Here is a 26,746-nt window from a genome sequence, read left to right as displayed (position 1 = left end):
TTTTCAATTAAATTTGTCAAAAAGAAGAAAACAAATCTCATTTTCGCAAAGAGCAATTTCTCAAGCAAGATTTTTCCTAGGACTGGCTTCGAGCTGTCTGAGTGGGGAGGGGAAAACTGAAAAGTAGCTGTTATTGGCAGAGAGTTTGGAATTCTCTTTCTTATTGGTCTATTAACCAATTTACTACCTGGTGATGTCACCGTGGCAGGCCAAATCTCCATTCCACCAAAACAGACTGAAATTTCAGGCAGTCTTTTCAAACAGGACAATAACATTGATGAATACGCTGATTCGGTGAGCGAGTTTATTAGCAAGTGCATCGGTGATGTTGTACCCACAGCGTCTATTAAAACATTCCCCAACCAGAAACAGTGGATTGATGGCAGCATTCGTGCAAAACTGAAAGTGCGAACCACTGCTTTTAATCATGGCAAGGTGACCGGAAACATGACCGAATACAAACAGTGTAGCTATTCCCTCCACAAGGCAATCAAACAAGCTAAGCCTCAGTACAGAGACAAAGTAGAGTCGCAACTCAACGGCTCAGACACGAGAGGTATGTGGCAGGGTCTACAGTCAATCACGGACTACAAAAGGAAAACCAGCCCTGTCACAGACCATGGTATCTTGCTCCCAGACAAATTAAACAACTTCTTTGCTCGCTTTGAGGACAATACAGTGCCACTGCCACGGCCCGCTACCAAAACCTGTGGGCTCTCCTTTACTGCAGCCAACGTGAGTAAAACATTTAAACGTGTTAACCCTAGCAAGGCTGCCGACCCAGACGGCATCCCCAGCCGCGTCCTCAGAGCATGCGCAGACCAGCTGGCTGGTGTGTTTACGGACATATTCAATCAATCCTTATCCCAGTCTGCTGTTCCCACATGCTTCAAGAGGGCCACCATTGTTCATGTTCCCAAGAAAGCGAAGGTAACTGAGCTAAATGACTATCGCCCCATAGCACTCCCTTCCGTCATCATGAAGTGCTTTGAGAGACTAGTCAAGGACCATATCACCTCCACCCTACCTGACACCCTAGACCCACTCCAATTTGCTTACCGCCCCAATAGGTCCACAGACGACGCAATCGCAATCACACTGCACACTGCCCTAACCCATCTGGACAAGGGGAATACCTACTCAGCATTTAACACCATAGTACCCTCCAAACTCGTCATTAACCTCGAGACCCTGGGCCTCGACCCTGCCTGTGCAACCTGGTCCTGGACTTCCTGACGGGCCGCCCCCAGGTGGTGAGGGTAGGTAACAACATCTCCACCCCGCTGATCCTCAACACTGGGGCCCCACTAGGGTGCGTTCTCAGCCCTCTCCTGTACTCACTGTTCACCCATGACTGCGTGGCCATGCACGCCTCCAACTCAATCATCAAGTTTGCAGACGACACTACAGTGGTAAGCTTGATTACCAACAATGACGAGACGGCCTACAGGGAGGAGGGCCCTTGGAGTGTGGTGTCAGGAACATAACCTCACACTCAATGTCAACAAAACAAAGGAGATGATCATGGACTTCAGGAAACAGCAGAGGGAGTAGCCCCCTATCCACATCGACGGGACAGTAGTGGAGAAGGTGGAAAGTTTTAAGCTCCTCGGCGTACACATCACGGACAAACTGAAATGGTCCACCCACACAGACAGCGTGGTGAAGAAGGTGCAGCAGCGCCTCTTCAACCTCAGGAGGCTGAAGAAATTCGGCTTGTCACCAAAAACACTCACAAACTTTTACAGATGCACAATCGAGAGCATCCTGTCGGGCTGTATCACCACCTGGTGCGGCAACTGCTCCGCCCACAACCGTAAGGCTCTTCAGAGGGTAGTGAGGTCTGCACAACGCATCACCGGGGGCAAACTACCTGCCCTACATGACACCTACACCACCCGATGTCACAGGAAGGCCAAAAAGATCATCAAGGACAACAACCACCCGAGCCACTGCCTGTTCACCCCGCTATCATCCAGAAGGCTAGGTCAGTACAGGTGCATCAAAGCGGGGACCGAGAGACTGAAAAACAGCTTCTATCTCAAGGCCATCACTGTTAAACAGCCATCACTAACTTTGAGTGGCTGCTGCCAACATACTGACTCATCTCTAGCCACTTTAATAATGAAAACATTTATGTAATAAATGTATCACTAGCCACTTTAAACAATGCCACTTTATATAATGTTTACATACCCTACGTTGCAGACTTGTTTACGCTGCTGTGCGTTTTGTTGCCGATCTTACTTTGCTACCTGACGGTTTTTTACTTTTTCATTACCGTATATTTTTACTTTTTCCCTCACTCAACTTTTTTCATTCAACTTTTTCACCCCGGAGGTTTTATCTGGACATGGTTGGTCAGGACTTCAAACAGCCGAAGCTAAGTAACATTAACATGATGCCTTCTAATTGCAGTCGTTGTACTTATAATATACAGGAGAACGATCGCCTTACGGCAAGGATAGCTGTGCTGCAAGCCCAGCTTCAGACGCAATCGTTAGGCAAGGGTAATTTCAGTGTAGGAAAGGATGAAACAGCGTCTGTGCCACCAGTAAGTACAGATAGTAACGTTAGTATAAACCCCCTCGCACGGTCCCCGCAGCCGGACATCTTTCTCATGGCTTCTGGAGGGAAACGCTGTAGGAATGCTCAACCGGTGTCGCTTATTCAGCCGACAGAAACTTTCAACCGGTTCTCCCCATTAAGCGAGTCGGAGTCGGAGGCCGAGATTTCTCTGGTCTCTACTCCTCCCGTTGTGGGGTCTGAGACGCCGACGGCTCCCACCATTAGCTCTGACAAATTGAAAACCCTAGTCATTGGCGACTCCATTACCCGCAGTATTAGACTTAAAACTAATCATCCAGCGATCATACACTGTTTACCAGGGGGCAGGGCTACCGACGTTAAGGCTAATCTAAAGATGGTGCTGGCTAAAGCTAAAACTGGCGAGTGTAGAGAGTATAGAGATATTGTTATCCACGTCGGCACCAACGATGTTAGGATGAAACAGTCAGAGGTCACCAAGCGCAACATAGCTTCAGCGTGTAAATCAGCTAGAAAGATGTGTCGGCATCGATTAATTGTCTCTGGCCCCCTCCCAGTTAGGGGGAGTGATGAGATCTACAGCAGAGTCTCACAACTCAATCGCTGGTTGAAAACTGTTTTCTGCCCCTCCCAAAAGATAGAATTTGTAGATAATTGGCCCTCTTTCTGGGACTCACCCACAAACAGGACCAAGCCTGGCCTGTTGAGGAGTGACGGACTCCATCCTAGCTGGAGGGGTGCTCTCATCTTATCTACGAACATAGACAGGGCTCTAACTCCTCTAGCTCCACAATGAAATAGGGTGCAGGCCAGGCAGCAGGCTGTTAGCCAGCCTGCCAGCTTAGTGGAGTCTGCCACTAGCACAGTCAGCGTAGTCAGCTCAGCTTTCCCCATTGAGACCGTGTCTGTGCCTCGATCTAGGTTGGGCAAAATTAAAAATGGCGGTGTTCGCTTTAGCAATCTCACTAGTATAAAGACCTCCTCCATTCCTGCCATTATTGAAAGAGATTGTGATACCTCACATCTCAAAATTGGGTTACTTAATGTTAGATCCCTCACTTCCAAGGCAGTTATAGTCAATGAACTAATCACTGATAATAATCTTGATGTGATTGGCCTGACTGAAACATGGCTTAAGCCTGATGAATTTACTGTGTTAAATGAGGCCTCACCCCCTGGTTACACTAGTGACCATACCCCCCGTGCAGCCGGCAAAGGCGGAGGTGTTGCTAACATTTACGATAGCAAATTTCAATTTACAAAAAAAAAACAATGACGTTTTCGTCTTTTGAGCTTCTAGTAATGAAATCTATGCAGCCTACTCACTCACTTTTTATAGCTACTGTTTACAGGCCTCCTGGGCCATATGCAGTGTTCCTCACTGAGTTCCCTGAATTCCTATCGGATCTTGTAGTCATAGCAGATAATATTCAAATTTTTGGTGACTTTAACATTCACATGGAAAAGTCCACAGACCCACTCCAAAAGGCTTTCGGAGCCATCATCGACTCAGTGGGTTTTGTCCAACATGTCTCTGGACCTACTCACTGCCACAGTCATACTCTGGACCTAGTTTTGTCCCATGGAATAAATGTTGTGGATCTAAATGTTTTTCCTCATAATCCTGGACTATCGGACCACCATTTTATTACGTTTGCAATTGCAACAAATAATCTGCTCAGACCCCAACCAAGGAGCATTAAAAGTCGTGCTATAAATTCTCAGACAACCCAAAGATTCCTTGATGCCCTTCCAGACTGCCTCTGCCTACCCAAGGACGTCAGAGGACAAAAATCAGTTAACCACCTAACCGAAGAACTCAATTTAACCTTGCGCAATACCCTAGATGCAGTTGCACCCCTAAAAACTAAAAACATCTGTCATAAGAAACTAGCTCCCTGGTATACAGAAAATACACGAGCTCTGAAGCAAGCTTCCAGAAAATTGGAACGGAAATGGCGCCACACCAAACTGGAAGTCTTCCGACTAGCTTCGAAAGACAGTACCGTGTAGTATGGAAGAGCCCTCACTGCTGCTCGATCATCCTATTTTTCCAACTTAATTGAGGAAAATAAGAACAATCCGAAATTTCTTTTTGATACTGTCGCAAAGCTAACTAAAAAGCAGCCTTCGCAAATGGAGGATGGCTTTCACTTCAGCAGTAATACATTTATGAACTTCTTTGAGGAAAAGATCATGATCATTAGAAAGCAAATTACAGACTCCTCTTTAAATCTGGGTATTCCTCCAAAGCTCCATTGTCCTGAGTCTACACAACTCTGCCAGGACCTAGGATCAAGGGAGATACTAAAGTGTTTTAGTACTATATCTCTTGACGCAATGATGAAAATAATCATGGCCTCCAAACCCTCAAGCTGCATACTGGACCCTATTCCAACTAAACTACTGAAAGAGCTGCTTCCTGTGCTTGGCCCTCCTATGTTGAACATAATAAACGCCTCTCTATCCACCGGATGTGTACCAAGCTCACTAAAAGTGGCAGTAATAAAGCCTCTCTTGAAAAAGCCGAATCTTCATCCAGAAATTATAAAAAACTATCGGCCTATATCGAATCTTCCATTCCTCTCAAAAATTTTTGAAAAAGCTGTTGCACAGCAACTCACTGCCTTCCTGAAGACAAACAATGTATACGAAACGCTTCAGTCTGGTTTTAGACCCCATCATAGCACTGAGACTGCACTTGTGAAGGTGGTAAATGACCTTTTAATGACGTCAGACCGAGGCTCTGCATCTGTCCTCGTGCTCCTAGATCTTAGTGCCGCTTTTGATACCATCGATCACCACATTCTTTTGGAGAGATTGGAAACCCAAATTGGTCTACATGGACAAGTTCTGGCCTGGTTTAGATCTTATCTGTCGGAAAGATATCAGTTTGTCTCAGTGAATGGTTTGTCCTCTGACAAATCCATTGTAAATTTCGGTGTTCCTCAAGGTTCCGTTTTAGGACCACTATTGTTTTCACTATATATTTTACCTCTTGGGGATCATTCGAAAACATAATGTTAAATTTCACTGCTATGCGGACGACACACAGCTGTACATTTCAATGAAACATGGTGAAGCCCCAAAATTGCCCTCGCTAGAAGCCTGTGTTTCAGACATAAAGAAGTGGATGGCTGCAAACTTTCTACTTTTAAAGTCGGACAAAACAGAGATGCTTGTTTTAGGTCCCAAGAAACAAAGAGATCTTCTGTTGAATCTGACAATTAATCTGGATGGTTGTACAGTCGTCTCAAATAAAACTGTGAAGGACTCTGGACCCTGATCTCTCTTTTGAAGAACATATCAAGACTGTTTCAAGGACAGCTTTTTTCCATCTACGTAACATTGCAAAAATCAGAATTTTCTGTCCAAAAATGACGCAGAAAAATTCATCCATGCTTTCGTTACTTCTAGGCTGGACTACTGCAATGCTCTACTTTCCGGCTACCCGGATAAAGCACTAAATAAACTTCAGTTAGTGCTAAATACGGCTGCTAGAATCCTGACTAGAACCAAAAAATTTGATCATATTACTCCAGTGCTAGCCTCCCTACACTGGCTTCCTGTTAAGGCAAGGGCTGATTTCAAGGTTTTACTGCTAACCTACAAAGCATTACATGGGCTTGCTCCTACCTATCTTTCCGATTTGGTCCTGCCGTACATACCTACACGTACGCTACGGTCAGAAGACGCAGGCCTCCTAATTGTCCCTAGAATTTCTAAGCAAACGGCTGGAGGTAGGGCTTTCTCCTATAGAGCTCCATTTTTATGGAATGGTCTGCCTACCAATGTGAGAGACGCAGACTCAGTCTCAACCTTTAAGTCTTTACTGAAGACTTATCTCTTCAGTAGGTCCTATGATTAAGTATAGTCTGGCCCAGGAGTGTGAAGGTGAACGGAAAGGCTGGAGCAACGAACCGCCCTTGCTGTCTCTGCCTTGCCGGTTCCCCTCTTTCCACTGGGATTCTCTGCCTCTAACCCTTTTACAGGGGCTGAGTCACTGGCCTACTGGTGTTCTTCCATACCGTCCATGGGAGGGGTGCGTCACTTGAGTGGGTTGAGTCACTGACGTGGTCTTCCTGTCTGGGTTGGCGCCCCCCCCCCCCTTGGGTTGTGCCATGGCGGAGATCGTTGTGGGCTATACTCGGCCTTGTCTTAGGACGGTAAGTTGGTGGTTGGAGACATCCCTCTAGTGGTGTGGGGGCTATGCTTTGGCAAAGTGGGTGGGGTTATATCCTGCCTGTTTGGCCCTGTCCGGGGGTATCATCGGATGGGGCCACAGTGTCTTCTGATCCCTCCTGTCTCAGCCTCCAGTATTTATGCTGCAGTAGTTTATGTGTCGGGGGGCTAAGGTCAGTCTGTTACATCTGGAGTATTTCTCTTGTCTTATCCGGTGTCCTGTGTGTATTTAAATATGCTCTCTCTAATTCTCTCTTTCTCTCTTTCTGTCTTTCTCTCGGAGGACCTGAGCCCTAGGACCATGCCTCAGGACTACCTGGTATGATGACTCTTTGCTGTCCCCAGTCCACCTGGCCGTGCTGCTGCTCCAGTTTCAACTGTTCTGCCTGCGGCTATGGAACCCTGATCTGTTCACCGGACGTGCTTGTTGCACCCTCGACAACTACTATGATTATTATTATTTGACCATGCTGGTCATTTATGAACATTTTAACATCTTGACCATGTTCTGTTATAATATCCACCCTGCACAGCCAGAAGAGGACTGGCCACCCCTCATAGCCTGGTTCCTCTCTAGGTTTCTTCCTAGGTTTTTGGCCTTTCTAGGGAGTTTTTCCTAGGGAGTTTTTCCTAGCCACCGTGCTTCTTTCACATGCTTTGCTTGCTGTTTGGGGTTTTAGGCTGGGTTTCTGTACAGCACTTTGAGAATATCAGCTGATGTACGAAGGGCTATATAAAAAAAAAAAAAAAAAATATTTGATGAAATTTTTTGGGGGGGATTTGATTTGATTGATTGATTACTCATCTCATATGTATATACTGTACTCTATACCATCTACTGCATCTTGCCTATGCCGTTTGGCCATGGCTCATTCATATATTTTATGTACATATTCTTATTCATTCCTTTACACTTGTGTATATAAGGTAGTTGTTGTGAAATTGTTAGGTTAGATTACTTGTTAGATATTACTGCATGGTCGGAACTAGAAGCACAAGCATATCGCTACACTCGCATTAACATCTGCTAACCATGTGTATGTGACCAATAAAATTTGATTTGAACAGCTCTTGCCCTAAAAGGACATCCATCATTTTCACAATTTCACAGTATTATTCCAACCTCATAGTGTGGAAGTATATATAAAACACAGGAAAATCATGTTTCCGACTGCACTGGGCCGATAAAGCAACTCAAGATGAATCAGAAAATCACTGTAACCTGTTTCGTGGAGCCCTCACATTCTAACCCAGACAGTTGGGTTCAGTTACCCCGTGATTAACAATTGATTGTGTGAATGGAAGGTAAGCTAGCCCTGGAGTGATTTTGTCCCAAATGAAGAAGATACAGTGTGAAAAGCCCTTACGACTCATAACAGCCTTCTATGGATCTGCACTGCAAACAGTTCTAATATCGCTTTCATTATAGTGATTACATTGGTCTAATAACTACAGAAACGGTCTCTACTCTGAAGGATCTCGGCAGCAGTGAGCTAAAGTACGAATCAGACGGGAGGCATCCTGGGTACAGTAAAGCTATAATGAGTCATTATCCCTGTATTAATGATAACGAGCCAAGGGGAGCCCCATTAGGAACTCAGGTTCTCTTGTCACTCTAACTTCACCCAGACTCTGACCCTGTCCTTCGGAAAGCTAAATGGGGAGCCATGATAGGAGACCAGCCATGTTCAAGGATGCAAATACACGCACACTGATACTATCATTGACATTGAGATACAGAGTCAGAGATCTCCCTCTGTGTGCCAATGTCACTGATTTACGAGTGCAAAATTGCCCCCCCCCCCCCCCCCCCAAAGAAAAGGAAGCACATTCAATACTGTACTGTATCCATGGTGCATTACATGATCGTAACAGGGTTCAGTAACACTATTTGAACTGTCCGTCATAACAGTATGATGATATTGTCATAAATATGACAAAAACAAAACCTAAACCAACAGCCATTGTTCTGCGTCAAACACCTTAAACTAATACTCATGTACACCATCAACTACATAACGCTGTGAATTATTAACAGGGGGTTTAGGTCCAAAACAATAAAGTATTTCCGAGGTGTAATGAAAACAAAGAAGCTGTGCGTCTAAGGAATTATCCACACTCTATACTGTACATTTTATGACAATGGAATGCACTAAAATCTCATTGTGCATTAGGCGCTACATGGCCATAATCCCTCCTATAGAATAAATGTTTTATGTGCCTCGGCTCAACCTTCAGCCAGGGAAGACTGTCACCTTTAGTCACATTTAAACCGCTGCACAGTCAGGGTGTTTAATTCTAGATTTATAAAGCACCTATAGGACCTTCTCAACATCTCATCTCTAGCGGTGTAATCTTGCCTGGTGGGGGGGAGGAAAAAAATGAGAGCGAGAGACAAAATGGATAAAGGGCATCCTTCCCTCAGGCTCATACATTAACCACTGGAACACTATCTCACCACACACCTTCCTCAGACTAATGTAGAACACGGTTGGGGTCAATTTGAATTGAAGACACTCAATTCAGGAAGTGATTTGAATAAATTACAAATGCGTCAACTTTTGAAATAAATAGCTTCTCCTTGTAATGATCACGATGGGAGACAGCTGGTTTCAAGCGCAGGGCGCAGCAGGTGTTTATTGTAAAGGACCACAGGAGGAGGCAGGTAGCTGGGTCTGGGGGCAGGCAGAAGGTCATACACAGGGGCTCCAAAAAGGCAACAGAACAGGCAGGGAAAAGGCTAGTAACATAGTCCGGGAGATCAGGCGATAGGTTGATTACAGGACATCCGATAGGCTAAAGTACAGGCAGGGAATAGGCAAAAAGTGTCGTTAGTGAGGCAGGCACAAACTATCATACACGGAGGATTATATTACGGGAAAAACAGGGCTCCGAATAGAAGTGTGTCACAAAACAAACAACACCTCACAATGATGGGGTGCAAAGAACTGAACTAAATAGTGTGTGATAATGACATGCAGATGTGTGAACAGGTGATTAGAATTCAGGTGATTGGGATCTGGAGAGGGAGCTGTGCTCAGGGGATCTACGTGTTCGAGAGTGTGCGCTGAAAAGTGGGCTGGAAAGTGAGCTGCGTTCAGGGGATTTACGTGTTTGAGAGTGTGAGTTGGAAGCAGACGTTAAACTCCTCTTTCGTTTTTTTTTTTGAGAAGTCATTGAAAATAGATGCCCTTTTTTTTCAATTATTGAATTGGAATCTGTTAACTTCCTGAATTGAATAACTTCAATTTACCCCAAACCTGATGTATAAGCCGGTACTCTACTGTACCTTCAGGTCGCTCCCATTCAGTCGCATTCTGTTTATCCTCCGTTGGGTTAGGGCAGGAGAGCTCGAGTCGATCCAATAAATCATCTCCTTTCTGTAGTCAAAGTCCACTGCTATAATGTTACTGAGGCCCTGCGGGACACAGTCATCAGGTACATGTTGTATTGTTGTTACAAAAAAAATACCTGAGCAATTGCTTTGCATGATTGGTTGTGGAGAGACATACAGGACATACAAGGATATGCTCAATGTACTCAAGTGAGATGATCAATAAAATGATTCTGTGCATAAGAAACCTCCTCCATCCTTAAATATTGAGCTGGTTCAAAAAAAGTTACACTTCTCTTTGTGTGTCTTACCTGTTTTAGAGGAGTATAATTGGATCCATCAGTGCTTATTTTCCTGATGTCATGATGGTCGGCCAGAATCAGGAAGGGCTCTTCAGCTGAAGAAAATACAAGAAGAAAAAAAAATACAGCAATTATAATACACGACGACAACGACTAACAATATAATCCGAAGAAATAATCTCAGAGTGATGGTCCTGAAGAGTCACATATGACTATGCAGGGTTGACTGTAGCAGCATGCTCTCAGAGATAGTGGCATGCAGAAATATTCACTCCACTTGGCATTTTCCCTATTTCATTGCCTTACAGCCTGGAATTAAAATAGATCTTTTTTTGGGGGGGGGGGGGGGGGGAGGGGGGGTTGTATCATTTGATTTAAACAACATGCCTTCTACTTTGAAGATACCATTTTTTTTTTGTGTGTGAAACAAACAAATAAGACAAAAAAACAGAACATGCATAACTATTCACTCCCCCAAAGTCAATACTTTGTAGAGCCACCTTTTGCAGCAATTACAGCTCCAAGTCTCTTGGGGTAAGTCTCTATAAGCTTGGCACATCTACCCACTGGGATTTCTGCCCATTCTTCGAGGCAAAACTGCTACAGCTCCTTCAAGTTGGATGGGTTCTGCTGATGTACAGCAATCTTTAAGTCATACCACAGATTCTCAATTGGATTGAGGTCTGGGCTTTGACTAGGCCATTCCAAGACATTTAAATGTTTCTCCTTAAACCACTCAAGTGTTGCTTTAGCAGTATGCTTAGGGTCATTGTCCTGCTGGAAGGTGAACCTCCGTCCCAGTCTCAAATCTCTGGAAGACTGAAACAGGTTTCCCTCAAGAATTTCCCTGCATTTAGCGCCATCCATCATTCCTTCAATTCTGACCAGTTTCCCAGTCCCTGCCGATGAAAAACATCCCCACAGCATGATGCTGCCACCACCATGCTTCACTGTGGGGATGGTGTTGGTCCCGTGTGGCTCAGTTGGTAGAGCATGGTGTTTGCAACGCCAGGGTTGTGGGTTTGATTCCCATGGGGGACCAGTATGGAGAAAAAAAGAAGAAAAAAAGTATGAAATGTATGCATTCACTACTGTAAGTCGCTCTGGATAAGAGCGTCTGCTAAATGACTAAAATGTAAAATGGGTTCTCGGGTTGATGAAAGGTGTTGGGTTTGCGCCAGACATCGTGTTTTCCTTTATGGCCAAAAAGATACATTTTAGTCTCAACTGACTAGAGTACCTTCTTTCATATGTTTGGGGAGAATTCCACATTCCTTTTGGCGAACACCAAACATGTTTGCTTATTCTGCCACTCTTCCGTAAAGCCCAGTTCTGTGGAGTGTACGGCTTAAAGTGGTCCTATGGACAGATACTCCAATCTCTGCTGTGGAGCTTTGCAGCTCCTTCAGGGTTATCTTTGGTCTCTTTGTTGCCTCTCTGATTAATGCCCTCCTTTCCTGGTCTGTGAGTTTTGGTGGGCGGCCCTCTCTTGGCAGGTTTGTTGTGGTGCCATATTCTTTACATTTTTTAATAATGGATTTAATTGTGCTCCGTGGGATGTTCAAAGTTTCTGATATTTTTTATAACCCAACCCTGATTAGTATTTCTCCACAACTTTGTCCCTGACCTGTTTGGAGAGCCCCTTGGTCTTCATAGTGTCACTTGCTTAGTGGTGTTGCAGCCTCTGAGGCCGTTCAGAACAGGTGTATATGTACTGAGATCATGTGACAGATCATGTGACACTTAGATTGCACACAGGTGGAGTTTATTTAACTAATTATGTGACTTCTGAAGGTAATTGGTTGCACCAGATCTTATTTAGGGGCTTCATAGCAAAGGGAGTGAATACATATGCACGCACCACTTATCCGTTTAGAATCTTTTCACATTTTTTTAAACAAGTAATTTTTTTCATTTCACTTCACCAATTTGGACTATTTTGTGTATGTCCATTACATGACATCCAAATAAAAATCTATTTAAATTACAGTTTGTAATGCAACAAAATAGGAAAAATGCCAAGGGGGTGAATACTTTTGCAAGGCACAGTAGCTCATCATTACTCATAAAGTCATTACTTTTAATGCATGGTCTCATTATCCTACTGCAGGTGCAGTAACGTTACAGTCAGAGGCTCTGGAGGTGTCTGTCTTATACAATCATTGATTTCCTCCCTAGATCCAAGCCCTAGTATATATCACCATCACATGCTATTCTTTGACTGGGCTCACTACAGGTACCTTCCCATAGAGATAGAACAAGTAGTTTTACCTTCATACATATTCTAGTGGTCTCTTTTAACTAATCAGGATCCTCGTTCTGACGGCAAAATAATTCCCCTGTGATTTCCCGAAGTCCCTGATTTAAAACAAATCAAGCAGGAAGGTGGGTGACAGAGGACCAGATACATGGGCAGATGGGTAAGAAGGAAGAGAGAGGAGATGGAGAGAAGGAAAGGAAAGGACGAAAGAGGATAAGATGGAGAAAGGGGTACCTCAAGCAGCAGAGGCACAGATACAAGGACAGATGGGTAAGAGAAGAGAGAGAGAGAGAGAAAACAAAAAAAGAACAGAAGAGAAAATGATGGAGGTAGAGAAAAGAGGTATACCTGAGAGAGACCTGCAGCTGTGTGAGTTCTTAGCTGGTGCCTCGTAGCCGTCTGCACACAGACACTTGTAAGATCCATATGTGTTGACGCAGAGCTGGCTACAGGGGAGGTCGGATGAACACTCGTCAATGTCAACACACGTTTGGCCATCGTTCTTCAAGCGAAATCCCGGCCAACACTTGCACTGGATCGGACGTGAGGGAGAAATTGAGAGCCATTATTTTTCTAGCAGAATCCATGTGTTGGCACTGAGGCACTGAATTAATCAATAGAAAAGTCACGGGGTACTGTCGCCATTGGGTATGACTACTGACTATACAGGGATATTATGACACAACGGGATTTAATAGATTCTGAGTGCAAAATCCATGGTTTGTTTTGTTGGCGAGCCACTCTTTGATGGTATGAACATCTTACAGAGTATGGATTTAAATCCATTTTTCTCTGACAACCTATGGCTTACAGCAACCAGGCAGATCCCAACATATATACTGTTGTCACGTCCTGACCATAGAAAGCTGTTATGTTTCTATGGTAGAGTAGGTCAGGGCGTGACAGTTTTTTTTTCTAGTTTAGATTTTCTATGTTGTTATGTTCTAGTTTTTGTATTTCTATGTTTTTTTGGGGGGGTGATTTTCAATTAGAGGCAACTGGTCATCGTTGTCTCTAATTGGAGATCATACTTAAGTAGTTGTTTTTCCCACCTGGGTTTGTGGGAGATTGATTTTGAGTAAGTGTATGTTGTAACTCTTCGTCACGGTTTGTTGTTTTTGTTCATTCAGTTTATTTGTATGTATTGCATAGTTTCACAGTTTAATAAAGAAAATGTGGAACGATACACACGCTGCGCTTTGGTCCGCTCCTTCATTCTACGACAACCGTGACAACTGTACTGTATGTACCAGGGTCATGGTTATTTAGTACGAATAGCACAAACAAACACATATGGTAAGCCATGAGCAAAATGTTCTGGAAAACAGAACCTGTTCCATTCTGACAAATATCAAGTCCACATAGTATGTTAATTTGGGCTCTGTTTGTTTTATTGTTAAACATGATAATATATGGAATGTAATAACACCGGTGTTAAAGCCTATCATTATAGAGAAATTTGCAAAACATAAATAAACAGTTTTCGCTAAGCCTTAGTTTTATGTTGTAAGAGCTTAGTGGTTTACCATACTTCGAGCTATACCGTGTGTGTGTGTGTGTGTGTGTGTGTGAGACTCTGAGAAATAACCTTGTACAGTTCATGACTTGTGATTCTGTGTGCGTGCGTGCGTGCGTGTGCAATTCTGAGAAAGCGAGCAGGGGTACCTTCCTACCTTGTAGCCTACAGGCAGGTTTTCACAGTCCTGTGTGCATCCACTGACTCGACGGTTCAGACACTCATTGACGTGACAGTTCCTCTCGTCCGACGCGTCCCCACAGTCGTCCCTCCTGTTACACAGGCTGGCCAGCGAGACACAGCGGCCGTTGACACACATGAAGAAAGAGCCGTTGCACAAGCTTTCTACAGAACAAAGTGGTACGTGTTAGATTCTAACTTTCTGTGAAAGCCAGGGATGCAAGACTTCTGAATTCCCGGAACCAGATTAAGCCTAGTCCTAGATAAAAAAATGAAATAAAAAAAAATGTTTGTTGTTGTCAAGTACTAGGCTTAATCTGGGTCTGGGGAACCGGCCAACATAATTAAACAGTCAATTAAACATATTTCTATCAACCAGGAACGTGTACAGATAGGGGTGTACCTGTGCCAGAGCACCTCCCCCTTTGCCCTCCTACTCGCCAACTGCCCTTTTGGGTGGTGGTATTTGTATATATTTCTGTACACAGTTTTTGACGTTGTTGTTCTGAACCCACTGTCCGAAATTCGTTGTGATGTCGTCAAGTTTAAATATCAACAGTACTGATACAGCAGCATAACACTTGATAACACTCGATTTACATGATCATCACTATTCGGCCTGGTTGGCTGATAGCCCACGTGCAGCAGAGAGAGGCAGAAAGACAGAAAGGAGCGGCTGCATCTACGACTCTCCGACCCAACTCCATCCCTTCTTCAGTCGGGAGTTGCAAATGAGTGTCATGGCAACAGAGGAAGTCAAGACGTTCATCCATGTTTCTCAAATGTCAAATTTCGAAGTTGTTCCGAAGATTACTTCTCTGTATTGTTCCAAGGTTAAGTTTAGGCATCAACTCCGAATTCTTAAGGTTAGGAATTAACTCCGAATGGTTAAGGTAAGTGTTAAGGTTTGGGATAGGCGTAAAACCAAAATATTAAAAATAACCTATCGGTGGATTTACACATGTATCCTTTGGGCACTTTGGAACCATAGGCGGATGCTTCGGCCCATCTGCCATCCACGTCCACAATGCCTACTTGAAGGTAACAGCGCTCGCTGTTGCCCCTGGTGGCTGGTTTCCACGGCATCTCCCGACGTCCTCAGGCATGGATGGACGTCGAATAATGACTTGTATCACAGGTGACCTGCCTAACCACCATATACTAAAAATATCCACACAAGCTACTAGCCAGCCAGCCCATATATCATGAGTCAGAAGATCATAGATATTATATTATAAAGACCATTGAAGATAAATCACAATCAGTAAACTGAGAACCATTCATTTTGAGCACCTGCCCCATGTAATGTCTGAGCACGGCCCTGCTATCAACTCAATTTGTATCAGCCCTGTTCCCAGCAGGTCTATGAGCATAACGTGTTGGTAATAGGCTCAAACCAGCCGGGACATGGTGAGACTGGGGTGGTCTGTGCCTCTTCTGTTCTCTCTCACACACCCACCCACCCACACAGACACACACACACACACACCCACCCACACACCCACACACAGTTGTGTTGTATCAGATGAAAGGCTTGCCTGCAGCAGAACACTTGGGGTTGTGTGGCAGCTCGTCTGATTGGTCGAGACAGTCGGGATGGCCGTCACACTCCCACTGGACTCTGGGTAAACAGCGGCCATCTGTGCAGCGGAACTCCCCCAGACTGCAGGACCCGTACTCTGTAGGACACAGGAGGCAAGAGGCGGGATGTGCAGTCAGAACACAACAAGAGGAAATACAAGAGAGAGAGAGAGAGAGAGAGAGAGAGAGAGAGAGAGAGAGAGAGAGAGAGAGAGAGAGAGAGAGAAGTTCTTACTACACTCCGGGGTCTCATCGGAGCCGTCTCCACAGTCATCATCATGGTCACAAGCGAACCGCTGTGGGATGCAGACCTGATTACGACACTGGAACATGCCCTCCATGCACGTGTTGTTTGGGGCTGTGATAAGAAATATGTGGAGGGAGGGCCAATTTGTTAATGAAATACGTAAGATTTTTTCACACCATACACCCCTCTCAAAAAGGATCTGAACTTCTATAGGAATGTGGACATTATTAACAAGGTGCACTATATATACAAAAGTAGGTGGACACCCCTTCAAATTAGTGGATTTGGCTATTTCATCCACACCTGTTGCTGACAGGCGTATAAAATCGAGCACACAGCCATGCAATCTCCATAGACAAACATTCACAGCGGAATGGCCTTACAGAAGAGCTCAGTGACTTTCAATGTGGCACCGTCATAGGATGCCACCTTTCCAACAAGTCAGTTCGTCAAACGTCTGCCCTGCTAGAGCTGCCCCGGTCAACTGTAAGTGCTGTCATTGTGAAGTGGAAACGTCTAGGAGCAACAACGGCTCAGCCGCGAAACGGTAGCCCACACAAACTCACAGAACAGGACCGCCGAGTGCTGAAGCTCATAGCGCGTAAAAAATGTCTGTCCTCGGTTTCAACACTTACTACCGAGTTCCAAACTGCCTCTGGAAGCAACGTCAGCACAATAACTGTTCGTCGGGAGCTTCATGAAATGAGTTTTCATGGTCGAGCAGCCGCACATAAGCCTAAGATCATCATGCCCAATGCCAAGCGACGGCTGGAGTGGTGTAAAGCTCACCGCCATTGGACTCTGGAGCAGTGGAAACGCGTTCTCTGGAGTGATGAATCACCATCTGGCAGTCCGATGGACGAATCTGGATTTGGCAGATGCCAGGAGAATGATTTGGGGAAGGCCCTTCCCTGTTTCAGCATGACAATGCCCCCGTGCACAAAGCGAGATCCATACAGAAATGGTTTGTTGAGATCGATGTGGAAGAAATTGACTGGACTGCACAGAGAACCTGACCTCAACCCCATCGAACACCTTTGGGATGAATTGGAACGCCGACTGCGAGCCAGGCCTAATCACCCAACATCAGTGCCCGACCTCACTAATGCTCTTGTGGCTGAATGGAAGCAAGTCCCTTCAACAATGTTCCAACATCTAGTGGAAAGCCTTCCCAGAAGAGTGGAGGCTGTTAGAGCAGCAAATGGGGGACCAACTCCATATTAATGCCCATAATTCTGGAATGAGATGTTCAACGAGCAGGTGTCCACATACTTTTGGCCATGTAGTGTATGTGTCAGGGGGAAATATGGTTTTACAGTACTGCAGGAGATGGAGGGCCGATTATTTTTATATTTTTTTCTTATAACAGAAACGTATTGAGTAATTTCTGCTTTACAATGAGGATTCTGAATACACAATGACAAACGCAATGAGACATTTTTTTGCTTTATAAATGGGACTGAGTCTGACTATGCTATGATTGTTTTCTGTTTGGTTTCTGTCTGGAGGCCTTCAGAGGACAATACCCTATGACAGACACATATTGAGACATTTGTGCTTTACAAAGGAGATTCTGAGTGACTAAAATTTGACTGTGTGCTTTCGGGTTCGGAGGCCTTCAGAGGACAGTACACTATGACAAATATGTGTCGAGACATTTGAGCTTCAGAAAAAGGGGCTCGGGGTACACTGTCAGACATATTGAGATATTTGTGCTTTAAAAAAGGGACCGAGTGACTACACTATGACTGTGTACTTTCTGTCCAGAGGCCTTCAGAGGACAGTACACTATGACAAACATGTATTGAGACATTTGTGCTTTACAAAAGAGACTTGGACTACACTGTTAGACACATATCATTATTATTATCATTATACTATGTGCTTTAGAAAAGGGAGTGACTACACTATGACTGTGATTTTTGTTGGAGAACTTCAGAACAATATATTACCACAGCCAGCAGCAGAGAGCTCATCACTCCCATCTGGACAGTCCCTCTCCCCATCACAAAGCCAGTGTTTGGGGACGCAGGCGTACGACTCTGGGCAACTAAACAACCCTGGGCCACAGGTAGCCGTACCTGGATATGTACAATAGGAGTCGTGGTCAAAATATTATTTTACCGAACTGAAGAATCTTTAGCTTGAGTTGCAGTCTGTTTTAGCTCTCTTACCAACTCCTTAAGGAATTGTCATGCCAAACATGTTTGGTATGATAATGAGTGACAAGGATTTGGCAAGACAGCAGAAACAGACTGGCACTCAGGCTACAGAATCTGCACAATTACAGTAATAGAAATATATATATTTACAAGACTTTCTGAAGGGTCTGTGCAAATATTACTGAAAACCATGAAATCCATATATGTCAAATATCTTAAATTCATCTTTCCCTGTCTCTTTTTTTGTTGTTGTACTTTTTACGCCTTTTTCTCCCCAATTTCGTGATATCCAACAAGGATTTATCTCATAAAATGTCAAATATATTAAATTAATCTTCCCTGTCCCTTTTTTTGTACTTTTTACCCCTTTTTTGCAATATCCAATTGGTAGTTACAGTCTTGTCCCATCGCTGCAACTCCCGTACGGACTCTGGAGAGATGAAGGTCGAGAGCCATGTGTCCTCCGAAACATGACCTCGCCAAGCTGAACTGCTTCTTGACACACTGCCCACTTAACCCAGAAGCCAGCTGCAACATTGTGTCGGAGGAAACACCGTACAGCTGGCAACCGAAGTCAGCGTGCATGCGCCAGGCTGCCACAAGGAGTCGCTAGTGCATGATGGGACAAGGACATCCCAGCCGGCCAAACCCTAACCTCCCCTAACCCAGACGATGCTGGGTCAATTGTGCGCCGCCTCATGGGTCTACCGGGCGCAGCCGACAGCAACACAGCCCGGGATCGAACCCAGATCTATAGTGACGTCTCAAACAGTGCGATGCAGTGCCTTAGACCGCTGCGCCACTCAGGAGGCCCCTTTCCCTGTCCCTTTGATGTTGATTTATGGCTGTTCTCCACATTTTCTACACACATTTGAGTCAACATAATGTAAATAAATTCAGGCGTGTTTTTATACCACAGATCTCTGCACTCTCGTCTAATCCATCCCCACAGTCGTCCTCTCCGTCACAAAGCCACTGCTTGGCTATGCACTTGTTCTTAGAGCAGGCAAACTGGTTCCACAGGCAGGACAAGTCTAGACAGAATGAAATATAACATATTATATGGTATTTCATTGGGAGAAGAAGTATGTAAACATCTTCACAATTAACCATGCAGAGAGCAGTGATAAATTCATGATTTATTACGGTAGTGTATGTGTGCAAAGTCCAAATGGGCCCAGGTTTCAACTGTTATAGAGTAATACGAAATTGCAGTCAAGTCACATACAAGAAAGAAGGTAGGTCTTTGTACAGAAAAGGTGAAGAAAATAATATCACGTATGGAGGTGAAGGTAACCAATTTTGAAGCAAATTATTCTAATGCAGGTGGAAAATTATATCACTTCATCAATGTCATCTGTGAAATTAGATACACCAACACGGCAAAACCATTCTCTCAGTCGTAAGCACTTTCAAAGTAATGCTCGTCTTACAGTCAAACCATATACAAAGGAGTGCCAAGTGACGTAAAAAGAATTCATCCTTAGCAAGCAGAGAGAGAGAGAGAGAGAGCGAGAAAGAGGGAGAGAGAGAGAGAGGAGGGAGATGAAAGAGGGAGAGATGAGAGAGGGAGAGACATAAAGAAAGAAAGAATTGTCTGTTTATCTGTTTGCATTCCACATCAATTTAATGATGACACTGCGGAGCTGCTTCCTTTGCTCCTTGGGCATTCAGAGAGCAACCATTAACAAATACTATGTGGCTGTATGGACAAGGTCAGCGTGAACTAGCCACACAAACAGCACCAACAACGCTGTGTGTGCATCCGACCGCTACTGGCTGGGACTCGTTCAAATACACCGACGACGAGCAAATCCACAACAAATATAAATAGGATATTTGCCATTGCTATTCTGTTTGTGTTACAACAGCATAGTCTACCGCTCTGCCCTGAAGAACCAACAGCAGGAGTGAAACATCTCCTCCCGTCAGTATTCCTCAGGAGGGGCTTTGAACAGTGATTGTGGGAGATTTCCACATAGGGGTCAAATCAGGGATGGAAACATTGGGCTCAGGCTCAGCAGGAGACACCCCTTCACTGTTTCCTTTAATGACCCACATGAACGAACCACCAACACTGGGTTATCTTGTCTTCTTATCTGTCCGTATTGACCAAATGTATTGACCAGACACATCAGTGGATACAGGAAAAAAGGGGAAATTGTTCAACCTAGAAATTCTCCATTATATTTCGCCACCTCGTACTTTGTCAACATTTCATGCAGGTACGTACCCTACAACATAACGATCCAATCGTTCCCTTGAGTCATTTGAATAATTTAGACTCTCTCTCTCTCTCTCGTCAGTGTCAGTGGATACAAATCAGTGCAATGTGCTTGCTAAAATAAATGTCATGTAAATAAATATGATATAAATATGTCTATCACACCACACTGGAATTCATCTGCGCCGTCTTCACAGTCTTTCACTCCGTCACACAGCCAGACAGTGTGGATGCAGTTTCCACTGGGGCAAGCAAAATGGCCGTCCTCACATCTCTTTCTGAGGGAAGGAGCTGGGGAGAAACCAGAAGCCAAGATCCATTCAGAACAATAAACTGCGAGGCCGGGCTATGTTCAAAATCTCTTCAAATGCATTCCACCAGGGCCGGTGTCTGTCTGGTACACGGCCACATCAACAGTAGCCGACAGAACTAGCATCACAGAAGAGAAAAAAAGGGAAGGGAAAAAACCTACTCCGGCAGTTGGTTTCATCTGCATAATCCCCACAGTCGTTGGCTCCATCACATATCCAGGAGGGGTGGACACAGAGGGAGGTAGAGTTGCAGCTGACGAACACCGTCTCCTTCACCCCCAGCATGTAGTAATCCAAGCAGCCTGTGTTGCCTAAAGGAAGTGGTCATTCGACCGGCATATCCAAAGGCTAAGGTTAGCGATTGATATTCCCCGGCTATACACTGTCTTATCTATAATAGTGTAGTGCCCTGATATTAATAACAAAACTAAAAATAACTTAAAATTCCAGGGAGAAATTCCTTCTTCTCTTTTATCTAACATTAATAACACACACGACCAGGCCTAGCCTACAGACCAGCTACTTGGGAAAGGTAATGTTGTAGCACCTTAGAAAGATACAGTGTAGCGCCTTAACACAGATACGTTATGGCGCTTTAACAAAGGCTTATCTTACTGCAGTTCTTCTCATCTGAGGCGTCGGGACAGTCGATGATCTGATTGCAGCGGGCCGAGGCCGGAATACAAACCCCGTTCAGACACCGCCAGTCTGAGGGAGAGCATGTGGAATCTGGAGAGAAAATACAGGTCCGAAAAGAAAAAGATGAAGAAACGAGGGGTAGAAATATGTTTTATTTGAAATCCATCTCTTTGGTTCATCGTCAGGTGGACTAGGAGATAATAGAAAGAATAGATAATATTATGGAGAAATGTTCATCTATGAAATCTAACAGGAGAGACAGGAGTTCACCCTAAAGCTATTTATTTGTTTATACAGTAGTAATGTAGTACAGATGATGTCTGTCAGACTGGGCATGTCAATTCATCAGATTCGTATTACTCACTGTTACAATAAACCTCGTCGGAATTATCTCCACAGTCGTTGACCCCGTCACAAACCCGCCTATTGGCCACACAGCGCTGGTTATAGCAGCTCTTGAAGCCGCGTCTGCAGTTTCTGTTATCTGTAAGAGAGGAAGAGGAGTAAAGAGGGAGAGGAAGAAAAACGAAAGAGATAAAAAATAAATAAAGACACTTTAGGAAGAGATTCGACCAAAGGGATTACATGACATCCACTTTAATACGGTTCCTCTTCTCCTTCGTGGAGTTCAGGAAGTGAGCGAGTCCGAACTCATTCTACTGGACAAGAACCCGGCGGGGCTTGGTAGGGATTTTCATCTGAGCACTGGTGAACTAGTACAGCAACACATATTTGGTGTTTACTTACCACAGTATTGCATTTTCTCATCCGACTTGTCTTTGCAGTGTGCTATTCCGTCACATGTCAGCTGATAGTCGATACACTCCCCGTTCCCACACTCAAACTCAGTGTGAATGTTACAGGAGGAGTTCTCAGCTGCAAAAAGAAGAGAAAATCAATATTTTTCTGATTGATTCCTCATCCAAACAGAAGGGTCTGCTTTCTGCTATATCTCCATTCTCCAACAAACATAATTCTTCAATGCCCCTCACATTGCTTCATCTGACAGTAACACTGTCAGATGCCTGTTGTCTACTTGACTATTAGCAAGACGTTCACATGGTCCTTTGAGCCGGATGCTGTTTCCCAATGAGAGGGAAAAAGACAAGGTACTAGACTTACATACACATCTGTTATCTTCCAGCAGTAGTCTCTCTCCTCTGCAGCTACAGTTGACTGTGCCGTGAGGGGTCAGAAGACAAAGGTCATGACATCCACCGTTCAGCACTGTGCAAGGGGACAGTTCACCTGGAAAAACAGAGCATTATGGGTACTGTAGTACATCATCTTACAGAAAACACACATCAACCTCCAAATAAATAGGACAGTATATAGTTAAATGTTTTTATAATCCAAATGCCATGCTTTACTTCCTACTTGCAGTGCCTCCCATAAAGAGTTTCAGCTTCCAAATATTTGAAATCAAGGACTGAAAACTTTTCAAGGTCAGTGTTGTGGTAGAAAGGTAGAATTCTCTGTTGGGGTCCCCTCTTTGAACTGTGTTTGGCTCGGACAGTGGTATGGAGAGGTAAGCTATAAACCATGCCATCATGCTGCCCCCTTAGTACCCACATGTCTGCTCATTTCAGTCAGAGAGAGAGAGAGAGAGAGAGAGCGAGAGAGAGAGAGGATATATTTCTCTGCTCGGATGGTACAGATTCAGCTGAAGCACAGTGCCAAGCTTGGGTTCTGGTGAAGCACAGGCCAGACAGCATGGGTTAGCCTGTGGCACTGGAGGTTGGGATTTTTGGAGTTGTTTATTCAATAACAGATTTACATTGAGTGGTAATTAATCAGGGAGGGCAGGTGGGGCTATAGGAAGTCTTGTATAATGTTCATGCCAAATGGTCAAACTCTGCTACACAGGGTTGTAACCACATGCAAACCATCACAGGCTGCGATGTATAGAAGACTCCATGTTGACAAGTGAGTTTTGCTTTGATGTACTGTATAGAATTCACTTACAATTGTTGGTATTGTTGGAAACTGCAACAATTCCCATTGGCTGGTTGGGGATGTCGGCTCTGAGGACCTTGATGTCGCCACCTGTGTACTTATTGGAGCGTACCACCGCCCTCCCTACCCAATCAGACCAGAACAGGAAGTTCCCATAGATAGCCAGGCCAAAGAAGGTTCCTGGACCTGACTTCGCAATCACCTACAGAATGAACGGAATAAGAAAATGGTGTTAAATTGGTTTTACGCTCATGTTTTAGTCATTAGTTAAGTCGTATTAATTTCAGTTGAAATACATCAACAGAACCTTGGACATCACATACTCAAGCATGACAAGAGGAATGAGACAGCAGGAATAATTTCCAAATCTGATGGTGCACTCTTAGAAAAAAGGTTTCCAAAAGGGTTCTTCAACTGTCCCCATAGGATAACCCTTTTTGGTTCCAGGTAGAACCCTTTTTGGTTCCAGGTAGAACCCTATGTACAAATGGTTCTTCATGAAACCCAAAAGGGTTCTACCTGGAAGCAAAAGGGTTCTACAAGCAACCATAAAGGGTTCTTCATGGGGTTTTCCTACGGGGACAGCCAAAGAACCTTTTAAGGTTCTAGATAGCACCTTTTTTTTGAAGATTGTACAAGATATGACTTAATCATTCTATTCCGAACAACATACAGTATATATATATATATATAAAAAAAAAATTCTCCTTACATATCTGTGTGAGCCATCATATTCACATCGTTCAATCTTTCCCAGACTGCCATCGGAGAAGAAGAGCTTCTCGGCGGTGTGGTCGACGGTGAGTCCATTAGGTGTGAGGATGTCTGCGGTGACGACACTCTGGATATTGTTTCCTGACAGGGTGGATCTCATAATGCTGGGGTGCAGTTCATTCCAGTTAGTCCAGAACATCAGGCTGCATCAGCAGTGAAAACAAAAACATTATTGAGACTTTCACGGAAGCAAGCAGATGGGATGCACCTCCATTCAATATATTGTAAACATCCATCAACCATCAGCGTCTACGCTGAATGACTATACCCATTAAAAAACAAAACATGTTCCCAGGAAAACGCAAACATGCTTTTTCTATCTCGATTTTCTGAAGATATAAACGTGTTTCGATCCTCACATTCTAAAGCAAAATAATTGACTCATTTTTAAGCCTGCCTCATGTTCTTGTGAAGGAAAACAGGGTATAAAAGGGAGGCAAAGAAAACATAAAAGAACCATCCACTGTAAAGACATTATGATCAGTAACAAATGATGATAGAACACTTCTAACACTCCCCCAGAGCAGCTATAAACCCTGATAGAAAAGTTTTCAATAGATTTGCTAACTGAGTACATAACACAACCCATATACCCAAGTGAGCATCTACTGAAGGCCAATAAGGGTGTGTAAGTGTGTATAAGACAATAGGAGCAGGGAAGTTTTAACACCTACTTCTGACACTCCTCCAGAGCCAGGTTATGTGGGTGGTCGTCCTCTGCCAGTGTGACCACAGCCTCTCTGGTGAAGGCCCCGGGGAGGCTCTGGTCCAAGCTGTGCCTGCTGACGGTGGCTGTGGTGGAGCTGGTCCAATAAAGCGAGTCCCAGGCTCCATGGTATGCTAGGCCCTCCACTGACCCCACATCTACACAGGAACAATAACACTGATATAATTAAGCAATACGGCACGAGGGGGTGCGGTATATGGCCAATATATCACGGCTAAGAGCTGTTCTTAGGCACGACGCAACACCGAGTAAGCCGTGGTTAGCCGTGGTATATTGGCCACATCTGCAGTCCTCATGCCGTGGTTAGCCGATGCCCTGGCCACATCTGCAGTCCTCATGCCTCCTTGCAGCATGCCTAAGGCACATTCACGCAGATGAGCAGGGACCCTGGGCATCTTTCTTTTGATGTTTTTCAGAGTGAGTAGAAAGGCCTCTTTAGTGTCCTAAGTTTTCATAACTGTGACCTTAATTGCCTACCGTCTGTAAGCTGTTAGTCTCTTATCGACCGTTCCACAGATGCATGTTCATTAATTGTTTATGGTTCATTGAACAAGCATGGGAAACTGTGTTTAAACCCTTTACACGCTTCTAAAGCCAATTTACCAGGCTGTAAAGGCACGGTCAACTTAGTGTATGCAAACTTCTGACCCACTGGAATTGTGATACAGTGAATTATAAGTGAAATAATCTGTCTGTAAACAATTATTGGAAAAATTACTTGTGTCATGCACAAAGTAGATGTCCTAACCGATTTGCCAAAACTATAATTTGTTAACAATAAGTGGTTGAAAAACGAGTTTTATGACTCCAACTTAAGTGTATGTAAACTTCCTACTTCATCTCTATATATCTCTATATATCTCTATATCTCTCTCTCTCTCTCTCTCTCTCTCTCTCTCTCTCTATATATATATATATATATATCTCTATCTGGCACACCTTGTAAAGGTTGTCTCATATGGTGGTGTCATGGAGGTTTCCACATAATGCATTTAGGCATGAAAGAATCCAGTGGTCAGCTGTACTGGGTAGCGATCAACACTCTGTGAATACTTTGATTTTAAACTGGTTGGGTCTGAATGTGGATAACCTTCATCAGGATACACCTGGATATCCCTGTGAATATATTTCATATTTCGCTGTACCGAACGGTAGTTTCTTCCTAAAAGATAAATCAATGCCAAACTATTTTGAATGGAACCTAACGAGCCTAGGCAGGTGTAAAGATGTCCCACTGTGCTAAGAGATGAACAATAGAAGACTGTTCACTGTTTTACATTCAGACAGGACAATAGCACAAACTAGGACATAAAAATCAACATTCACTACCAGTAAAAAAAGGAAAAGTAATACAAATAATTGAGAATACAGCCAGTGTACAAACAGGCAACACCACTAAGAAATCTTTAAACAAGCGAAAAAAAATCATATTCTCTTCATCTGCCCAAATGTATTCAGAATAAATTCTGCAAATAGGGTAATATCACACACTTGTTTGGACAAGGGAGAGGCCTATATGGTTGACAAAAATATTATTTTAAGAGATACTTAATTATCATATTCGTTAATCATTATATGGGAGTAGTGCTGGTGCTTTCTCCATGAGCTAGCCTCCTATAAGGACAACCATTATTGCCTTCCTCTCCAACATCCAACCCCCTCTGTGATTTTGATGGATCTTCCTTCCCCATTCCTGGTCAGTCAGATATATTTGAGCCAAGTCAGCATGGAGCCTAGCCTACTACACAGAAGCTACAGGGGCTATGGGGTGACAGGGATCTGCTGTCTATGTGCATTAGGGAAC

General features: G+C 44.1%; 1 protein-coding gene across 1 annotated transcript in view; it reads right to left on the bottom strand.

Moving 5' to 3' along the window:
* The window catches only part of LOC106575230 (low-density lipoprotein receptor-related protein 1B), a 162,685-nt gene that overhangs the window by 63,386 nt on the left and 72,553 nt on the right, over window positions 1-26,746 (bottom strand). The window contains exons 42-58 of the mRNA XM_082964378.1: window positions 24,890-25,079; window positions 24,154-24,358; window positions 23,451-23,643; window positions 22,608-22,733; window positions 22,233-22,361; window positions 21,850-21,969; window positions 21,462-21,575; window positions 21,004-21,157; window positions 20,701-20,813; window positions 19,226-19,345; window positions 18,102-18,230; window positions 16,138-16,260; window positions 15,860-16,000; window positions 14,299-14,486; window positions 12,974-13,157; window positions 10,375-10,460; window positions 10,019-10,147 (exon numbers count right to left, since the gene is read on the bottom strand). Coding sequence (XP_082820504.1) covers window positions 10,019-10,147; window positions 10,375-10,460; window positions 12,974-13,157; window positions 14,299-14,486; window positions 15,860-16,000; window positions 16,138-16,260; window positions 18,102-18,230; window positions 19,226-19,345; window positions 20,701-20,813; window positions 21,004-21,157; window positions 21,462-21,575; window positions 21,850-21,969; window positions 22,233-22,361; window positions 22,608-22,733; window positions 23,451-23,643; window positions 24,154-24,358; window positions 24,890-25,079 — 2,444 coding nt within the window. The remainder of the gene's footprint in view (window positions 1-10,018; window positions 10,148-10,374; window positions 10,461-12,973; window positions 13,158-14,298; window positions 14,487-15,859; window positions 16,001-16,137; window positions 16,261-18,101; window positions 18,231-19,225; window positions 19,346-20,700; window positions 20,814-21,003; window positions 21,158-21,461; window positions 21,576-21,849; window positions 21,970-22,232; window positions 22,362-22,607; window positions 22,734-23,450; window positions 23,644-24,153; window positions 24,359-24,889; window positions 25,080-26,746) is intronic.

The sequence above is a fragment of the Salmo salar genome, chromosome 17, assembly GCF_965601325.2.
Source record: "Salmo salar chromosome 17, fSalSal1, whole genome shotgun sequence".
NCBI lineage: Eukaryota > Metazoa > Chordata > Actinopteri > Salmoniformes > Salmonidae > Salmo > Salmo salar.
This window is presented reverse-complemented; position numbering and strand designations above follow the sequence as displayed.